Source organism: Plectropomus leopardus, chromosome 9 (assembly GCF_026936395.1).
Source record: "Plectropomus leopardus strain MGB_pleo_1.0 chromosome 9, ASM2693639v1, whole genome shotgun sequence".
NCBI lineage: Eukaryota > Metazoa > Chordata > Actinopteri > Perciformes > Serranidae > Plectropomus > Plectropomus leopardus.
The window spans coordinates 4,247,001-4,256,444 of NC_142184.1; the positions used below are offsets into that span (position 1 = coordinate 4,247,001).

At 40.5% G+C, this 9,444-nt stretch overlaps 1 protein-coding gene across 2 annotated transcripts; it reads left to right on the plus strand.

Annotated features, from left to right (window-relative positions):
• The first annotated feature begins 284 nt into the window (after positions 1-284).
• LOC121947067 (isocitrate dehydrogenase [NAD] subunit gamma, mitochondrial-like) lies at positions 285-7,388 on the plus strand. 2 transcript variants are annotated; one of them, XM_088081724.1, is made up of 11 exons: positions 285-433; positions 1,353-1,400; positions 3,992-4,089; positions 4,235-4,350; positions 5,304-5,364; positions 5,549-5,681; positions 5,755-5,888; positions 5,987-6,089; positions 6,303-6,449; positions 6,604-6,759; positions 6,860-7,388. In XM_088081724.1, exons 1-11 carry the CDS (start codon positions 365-367, stop codon positions 6,959-6,961), a joined length of 1,167 nt encoding a protein of 388 aa, XP_087937850.1. In that variant the 5' UTR covers positions 285-364; the 3' UTR covers positions 6,962-7,388. The 2 variants fall into 2 exon arrangements, with proteins under 2 accessions (XP_087937850.1, XP_087937851.1); XM_088081725.1 differs by lacking the exons at positions 285-433; positions 1,353-1,400 and adding an exon at positions 3,023-3,041.
• The last annotated feature ends 2,056 nt before the right edge of the window (positions 7,389-9,444 follow it).

Here is a 9,444-nt window from a genome sequence, read left to right on the forward strand (position 1 = left end):
TATATATAATCTATAATTCAGACACACACAAATTAGATTAGCCTAGCCAATATGCAGTCATTGCACAATCTCACTCACACGTGCACACACACGCGCACGCATACACATGTATGTATGGCATACATATATGTACTGCAAAAATATATATAATATTCTATTTTCTTTACTATTTTACTAATATTTTTATTCATTCACTATATTTTAATTGTAACTGTGCTTTGGCAATGCATCCCAAACGTCCTGCCAATAAAGCCTATTGAACTGATTAAAGAGAGAGAGAGAGACAGAGAGAGAGATTAACGGTGAACGCGCAGCTCGCCCCCGGCGGCCCCGTTTCGCCCGTCCATCCGCGGTGAGAGTGAACATGACGGCCCGGTGTGTGCGGTCCCTCTCCGGAGCCCTGAAGCTCGTCTTCAGCAGCCGGTTAACCAGGGTAGGATCACTTTCTGAGTCCACCGGCGGATATTGAATTATTGAGCGGACTGTTTTTAAAGTGTCTGCGCCGGTTACCGGTTAGTTTGACGGAGCAGCGGTGAGTGAAGATAAGCTGATTAACGATCGGTCGGTCGGTTAGTTTGCTAACTGAGCTAGCTCCGTTAATGTCGCTGTCCTTTCAGCACCACCCGGTCAACGCGATGTCAAACTGGAAATCCCTGCAGAGAAATGTGTTTTTATTCAGCATGACTGTTTTTCTCTGTCCAGAGCCAGATAAGGCTGTAAACTGCTCCCTGCAGGCGCATACATTATTCAAACGCTGATACAACAAGTGCTCAGTCCACCGACAGCAGAGGGGGAGAAATACTCCCTTGTCTTAGGTAAAAGTAGCAATAATACCGTTTAAAATACTCTTACAAGTAAAGGCTTGCACTCAAAATATTTTGCAAGTAACAATTCATGACCCTCAGCATCAAAATAAAAATGCTCATCAGCGGTGGAAGAAGTACTGACCTCCTACTTAAGTAAAAATACTCATACAACACTGAAAAAATACTCTGCTACAAGTCCTGCGTCGAAAACAGCACTTAGTCTTGCTCTAACATGTTTTTAAAATTATTCATCATTATTTCAAATTATTTATGTATGTATGTATTTATTTATTTATGACTTGTGTTGTGCTCTCTCCTCTACAGATCTCCTTTATTCTGTAGCCATTTAATTTGTATTGTTGCCTAAGGATGTCTTATTTGTTAACTTGTCATGTACCAACCCATTCAAAACTGAATGAAAACATTATTATTATTAGAATTATACTATAAAAAACACTCAATCCAAAAACATCTACAAAATAAAACAAAATTAAAAAAAACACCCCTCCTTCTCTGCAAATAACCTAATTTTCTCTGGATTCACAGGTTTATGGTGCTGCGACATGCAGTCAAAGACACAAGTCGACTTATGCTGTAAGTGGTTCAGGATTTTATTTATTTATTTTTAAAAAAAGGAGCTCAGTCACACTTTGTTTACCTCAAAACCTCCCTAATGTGATAACCTCACTGTTGTACACCTTAACAGAATATTTTACCCACAAAATGATCATTTGTATATCAATTAGTCACCACGTGAAGAAAACGTTTTTCTCGCATGGCTTGACAGTGAGCGAAAAATCCAAAAATTAAGAAAAAAATTGTGATGAACTGGAGGAAAACGAGTCAGCTGTTAATAACAGAAAACTCATTTTTTTTAGGACATTTCTGTGAAACCTTATTATTTAAAACGTTATCGCGCACAAGCAGAAGGGGTGTAAATCACAAGTTTCAGAAGAAAACGATATTCTTTCAGTTCTCTCTCTGTTTCCACGGTGGCGGCGTGAGTGCAGCCTGTAATTCGAGAGCCAGCAAAACTTCACTGAATGACGTTGGGAAGCGTTACCTCGGCACTGAGTAGATGGAGGGAAGTTTACCACAGTTCATCTACACGTCCCACCCACATTGTTTTGATACAGAGCTGGTTGAAAATCAGCGAATTATCACCTTAATATTTATTGTGTCACGAGCCAACGTTAGACTGGAACCAAAACCAATGTAAAAAACCAGAATGATGTATGTGCAATAACTACAAATAGACTGAACATGCATGCAGTGCGTATAAAAGGACCCAAAGCTGCACAGAGGAAGAGCAGCTTTAGTAAACGGTGGAGCTGAAGCAGCTGTGAGATACTTGAAGCTGCAGAAATCAGGCAGGAAAAACAGGAAAGTGCACATGGGAACTGTGAGTAATGATGCTGACACAGAGCATCCGAGTGTGCTGTACTGTAATGTGGGTGAGATTTTTTCTTTCCTCTATCCTCTCATGATACACTATGGCACGGTGATTTTTTAACCCTTTGACAACTCACTTTTATTGTGCTGCGCTCAGACGCCTTTCACAAGTATTCAAAACCTTGAACCGAAATGCTTTGATTTCTTTCAAAAACATGGGGAAAGGCAATAAGAAATTTGGCAAGACATTAGTAGATTTAGAAAATTATTAAAAATAAGCCAGGGAAAAAATGTCCAGACAATTATTATTATATTTATAATTATTATTATTTCTTAAAAATTATGTTACAGAATAATTATTTTTTAAGCGATTTTTTCAAATCATTTCCTTGTTTGTTTTTGTTTTTACTTTCTGTTTTTTTTCTAATGCTAATTTTAAGGTAATTTTCCTGTACTTCTTATTTTTTTATATTGGGGTCATTTCTTCTCTCGTTGCCTTCATCCCATGTTTTTGAAATAAATCAAGCAAATTTTCTCAAGTTTCAAAGTACATGCGAGAAAAATGTTTTCTGCATAAACTTTTTGAAACACGGGGCGACTAATTGCTATACGAATAATCATTATGTCCCTTCGAGGGACTCCCAAAGCGCGCACGTCAACATGTCTTTACTGCACGTCCGCAGGAGAACCAGCATTGTTTTGTCTCATAAATGTGTTTGTGATGCCACCAGAAAGCTGCTGGTCACCGCGTGTCCTCCCCCTCCTCTCTGTCCTACTAACCTGCCTGTTTTCTGTCCTCCGTTCTGAATCCCTCCAACCTCCATCCGCCCACACCAGACCATCGTGAGTATGGCTGCTGCAAAAAAAAAAAAAAGTTTAGAAGTTGGTGCAGTTGTTTTGTTGTGGATTTATGTTTTAAGCCCTATTCCCACAGGACTAGTATTACCTGGAGACCTGGTAAACTCCTCATATATTTCAGAAATTATAATCACAATCACAATGTTTATTTACAATAACTTTAGGGCAGCAAACTGCTGCGTCACGTACAGATAATCACACAGAATATTTCCACTTTAAAACAGTGATTTTACTCCACTGAACGGCAGAGCTGCTGGTTTACACAGGCCTATTTTAAGGTAAAAAAGGAGCAAATATTCAAATAAAGCGTAAACTTAAACCAATATTAATATTTTAGGTGGCTAAAATATATTTGTTATGGCCTCGTCCACAGCAGGACATCGTATAGCCTCTGTGCAAGTGTTTATCAGAGGATGGGGTGTGACTTTTTAAAATTTATAATACATAGAAAGTATTACCTTTTAAAGTTTATGTCCCTCATCTAAGCCAAAATTAAAAACACAAGTCCCTTCTCAGTGCTTTTTTTTTAAAGGCCTGACCCGTTTTGCAGCACCTCTTTCCCCCGAACGAACAGTCCCTATCCTTAATCACCAAGGAGGCCAGCGCGCCTAGTCCAGTCACTAAGGTGTCACACGGCGGTGGAGAAAAGCAAAAACAACAAACCCCCCCAAAAAAACCCAAATCACCAGCAAATCACAGAGATGCCAGTTTGCACAGGAATAATATTTACTAAAATATGGTAGGTGACTGACCCGGGAATCTTTACTTTATAAATTATGGACATGGCCGATTTACACGGGATTAAAATCAAAGATGTCCTCCACAATAATTAGAAAAGAAAGTCTCCACGTAATACTCGTCCCGTACAAGTTTTACTTTAGGCTGTACGAGGAGCAGTTTGACTTCCTGTATTTGTATACATGCGTATATTACAGCCTCCACCGGCACGGTACGGAGGCAGACACACCGTGACTCTGATTCCCGGAGATGGCATCGGACCAGAGCTGGCCCACCACGTGCGTGAACTGTTCCGGTGAGAATTCTCTCTCTCTCACACACACACACACACACACACACACACACACACACACACACACACACACACACACACACACACAGAGTCAGTAAATGGCTCAGCTCTGTCATACTGAAGTGATCTCGCTCTGTTTCATGACCAGGTTCTGCTGTGTCCCGGTGGACTTTGAGGTGGTCGGTGTGGACTCATCCATGGCGTCAGAGGATGACATCAATAACGCCATCATGGCGATTAGACGCAATGGAGTCGCACTAAAAGGTAGGTGTTTTAGAAATGAGTCTGCTGATGAAAAGTGTTCCAACAAAGGACCTGAAAAATCTGTAAACGTTCATGTTACTCCCCAAATAATCTGAGTCCTGTTGCTACTAGTTACTGGGGTTCATTCAGCAGAGAAAATAAACGTCTGGACAAAATCTGATGGCAATCCACTTAATCAGTGGATTTTGAGATAATGATTATTTATCACAATTACCCATTGTTTTTAGGGACAAAATATTTGTTTTGCACTTTTGCATTTAAATAGAAAACGCTGCTATTACGCTGCCATGATGCACTAATCTTTGCATCGAAGTAAGATTTAAAGTAAGGCTCTTTTCTGCGCTCACAGTACTGTGACATACTGCAGTGTCGCTGTCATGGATGAAAGTTGATGCTGGACAAAAATGGCGATTCATGGTAATTGTACGCTGAGGTTAGCAACGTTATTCTTCATGCATTCATCCTACTGCAAGTCGTGGTGTTTTTTCAGGTGGTCTAACAGGTTGTGTTGCTTTGCGGCACAGAAACAAGTCTCATGCACTCTTTGCATTTAAAGTGTTCTCTCCTAAATCCTAAATCGGAAATGCTTCCAAATAACGGGTGATGATGGTTAATCGAGGATGAATTTCGTTTTGTCCGTCTGCACTCTCAACATTCAGTGAAGTATTTCACAGGCTGCCGCTGCAGGGTGCACGTACAGCGGCGTGATAGTTTTTAAAAATTGGAGACTGTTGGTTTAGGGAGTGCGTGATTTGATAGTGATAGTGGCGTTTGGTATGTGCAGAACACGCAATCGTGGAGAGCCAAAATTGTGATCATGATTAATACTTGAATAATTGTGCAGTCCCACAAGCCACCGAACAGATGTTCTGATATTCCAGTCTGGACCAAACTAAAGCCCAGTTCAGACCAGAGATTGGCGATGAGACAAAACTGTTTGTTTGTTTATTCAGGTAACATTGAGACCAACCACAACCTGCCACCATCATACAAGTCCAGGAACAACCTGCTCCGGTAAGTCTACCATTTTCCATTTTTCACTTTTCTTTATCGAAGTTAACTGTGTTCAACAACAGCTGGAGTGTTGATATGCAGCAGTGGAGTTACAGTGTTCAGTCCTGAGCATAATCCATCTATAATCAATCTATCCGTCTCCGTCTCTGTGCATCTTATCGACTTCACGTCGTCCTCTCTGCAGCACCACTCTGGACCTGTACGCCAACGTGATGCACTGCCGGTCTCTACCCGGAGTGAGGACACGCCACAAAAACATCGACATCATAATCATCAGGGAGAACACGGAGGGAGAGTACAGCAGCCTGGAGCACGAGGTTTGATCAAGAAAAACACAAATCAAAACCGCTCTGGCCTCTGTGTATCCTCACTCCCTCTGTGTCTCTGCAGAACGTACCGGGCGTGGTTGAATGTCTGAAGATCATCACCAAGACCAAATCTTTACGCATCGCTGACTACGCATTCAGAACTGCTCGGGCCCAAGGACGCAGACGAGTCACGGCTGTTCACAAAGCTAACATCATGTCAGTTTCGGATTGCTCAAAGACCCTAACTGTTTTTTTTAAATTCCTTTGTCTCTATAAAACACCTGACCCATCTGCGTGTGTGTTTGTTGGAGCAGGAAGTTGGGTGACGGCCTCTTCCTGGAGTGCTGTAAGGAGGTTGCGAGCGGTTACCCTGAAATCACCTTCGACAGCATGATTGTGGACAACACCTCCATGCAGGTAGCTGCAGCGTTTCTGTGTGCGCTGCCGTGCTGCTCGTCTCTGTATGTGGCGCTATCATCACCATCATGTTCAACACCTCACACTGAATTACAATTACAATATTTAATAGAAACTCGACGGTTATGTATGGATACATGTTGGCTCATAATCAAGAAAATTAATTTCTTTAAGTTAAAAATGTTCAGAGTTTATGTTTCATGTGCGTTTTAGCTGGTTTCTAGGCCCCAGCAGTTCGATGTGATGGTCATGCCGAACCTGTACGGCAACATAGTGAGCAACGTGTGCGCCGGACTGGTTGGGGGACCGGGCCTTGTGCCGGGAGCCAACTACGGCGAGGACTACGCCGTGTTTGAGACGGTGAGAGTATAAACACTAAACACGAGAGAGAGTTATTTGTCAAAAACTGTCACCAGTAAAAGAGACTGGGTGTCTAACTGGGAATAGGCTTTTATTTGACGTTTTATGGTAATCAGGAGTTAAAGCCGTCTTCTACGTGTTCTCCGATGTGCAGGGCACCAGGAACACCGGGAAGAGCATCGCTAACCGCAACACGGCAAACCCCACGGCCATGCTGCTGGCCTCCTGCCTGCTGCTGGATCACCTGAAGCTCCACGCCTACGCCAGCATGATCCGGAGAGCCATCCTCTCCACCGTCACCGAGACTCGGGTACAAACACGTCATCACACGCCGCCACATCTGACCGACGATTAACAGAAAGAAGGAACGGAGGATATTCTGCTCACACTGTTTCTCCTTTGTCCTGCAGCTGCACACTGCTGACCTGGGAGGCCAAGGCTCCACCTCTGAAGTGGTGCAGACCGTCATGAACGCCGTTCAGAGCACCGGGCCTCGGACGCTGAGCATCTAGAACAAACACACGTCAACATTCAGCAGAGATGTGTGTATTAGCGTGCCTCTCTCCAGCAGGTCCTCTATGCAATTTTATAATAACAATAGCGCATCGTTTGATTGTAATACTAAAACTGTGCGCAAAAACAGTCTATGCAACAGTTTTTAATCTTAATGTAGTGTTTCCTCGCCTCCAGGCTGTTTTTTTGAAGGCTGTTTTTTGAAGTCCTTTGTTTGCACCTGAATCAACCATCATACTGTGTACTGTATTTAACACTACAACACAATACCACCTAATAAGTCATTTCCATGTTTATTAGTTTAGTTGATTTATTAATTAATTGTGCATTTAACTTATTTTAAACCAAACACAGCTGTTTGTCTTCTGGAGCACAGCTGTCCCACTACTGAATGTATTTGTCTCTAATAAAGCTCCTGTCCCTGTGCTTCACTGTCTTTTGTCCAGACTTGTCTTGCGTCCTCGTTGAAACAAACGTGTGTTCATGAATGCAGCACTGGCTTGTCCAAACCACAGGGAGGCCACATTGTCTTCATAATCACTACTATCACTTTGTTGTGACTGAGGGAAACATTTTAGGAGCAGTAGTTGTGTTTTTATTAGCAGTTATATTAATAATTTGCATTGCACCTTTAACACAAAGATGCAGCCCAGAATGCTTCAGAGTTTTTACAAATTACGTCAATATTTTGGAAAAGTTTCTAATTATTTACTGAGTCATCACTGTAAGAAACTAAGTCATTATTTGGGGATACTAAGGCATTATTCTGAGATAGTAAGTCATTATTTTTAGATACAAAGTCATTATTTTGAGATAAGACGTCATTGTTTTGATTTGCTAAATCACTTTTTTGAGATATTAAGTCATATTAAATCTTAAGTAATTATTTAGAAATAAGACGTCATTATTTTTGCAATACTAAGTCATTACTTTGTGATACTAAGTCATTATTTTATTATTAGTCATCCTGACAAAGCTTCTCATTATTTTAATAAAGTTTTTAATTATTTTGGAAACTAAGTCATTTTTTCAAGAAAAGTGATTTTGAGAAAATCTCATTATGTTGTGATACTACGTGATTTTTCTTCAGACAGTAGTCTATTATTCACACACGAGTTATTTATTTGAGACACTTGGTCATTATTTACAGATAGTCATTTATTTGTGATACTTAGTCATTTTGAGATATTAAGTCATTACTTGTAATACTAAGTCATTATTTTAAAATACAAAGTCATCATTTTGATATACTAAGTCATATTTTCAAGATACCAACTCCTTTTTTTGAGACAGGATGTCATTTTGAGACACAAAGTCGTTAATCTGAGATTGTAAATCTGGAATAATTCAATAAGCCTGAAGAAAGCTGCTCATTGTTTTGAGAGAGTTTCTCATTAGTTTAAGTTTTCCATTATTTGGAAACACTGAGTCATTATTTTAGGAAAGTTTCTCATTACGTTGAGATACTGAGTTAACTGTTGTGCAACACTAAGTCATTTTTCAAGATGCAAAGTCATCTTAAGAGTCTCACTATTTTTAAAATATTTATTATTTCAAGCTTTTATTTCGAGAGTTTCTCATTATGTTGTAATATTATGATTATTTTGAGATACTAAGTTGTTATTTTGAAACACTTTGAGGTAAGCCATTATTTTAATTTTTGGTTTTATTTTCAACCACCTGATTTTAAATTTTTCTTCTGTGTTGTATTTTTTTACATTTCTAATATTTTTCCTGTGTGTTGTTCTTATATTTTTACTTTTTTATTGTGTTTTAAAAAAAATCCTGAGTGTGTTTTGTGATTTTAGTTGTACAGCATTTGGTAACGCTGGTTTTGATAAGTCTTATATAAATAAACGTTATTATTATTATTATAAAGCTCACTGATCGGACTCTCTGCAGACGTCAGAAATCTGTTTTAACAAAGATATCAAAATACAGAAAGAAAGAGCTCGAGCAGCGTCGTGTGTGAGTGTGTTCATGTTTTTGTGTGTATGTTTAAGGTCGCTCAGCGGGCCCCTCGATAATTAGAGGCTTCTCCCAATAAGGGAGCAATTGAGGGGGGCAAACAGATGACTGCAGAACGAGAGGTGGAATGCAGGAGACGGAGGGAGAGGAAAACGAGGGAGCAGGGTGAGACAGAAGAGAGTAACTCTTCTCGTGTTGCTGCTTCTCATTTCTCTCCAAAACATCCCACCTGTCACAACATCTGACGCCGCGTCTCCTCCCTCTCCGTCGCCCGCTGATGCACGCACACGCATCAGTTTAATGTGCGTATGAAAGGTCTTTGATCATTCTGGGAGGCTGATAACAGAAATCTCATTTGATCTGCTGCCGTCTTCTTGTGTCCTGCCTGAATATGGATCAAAGTAGGGCCAACAGCAACATGGTTAATATCTAAACAATCAGCAGGAAATTACATTAATTCACCGCTGCCGCCCGGGCATCGCATCCTTTGATCGACACACCCGCTTTATACTCG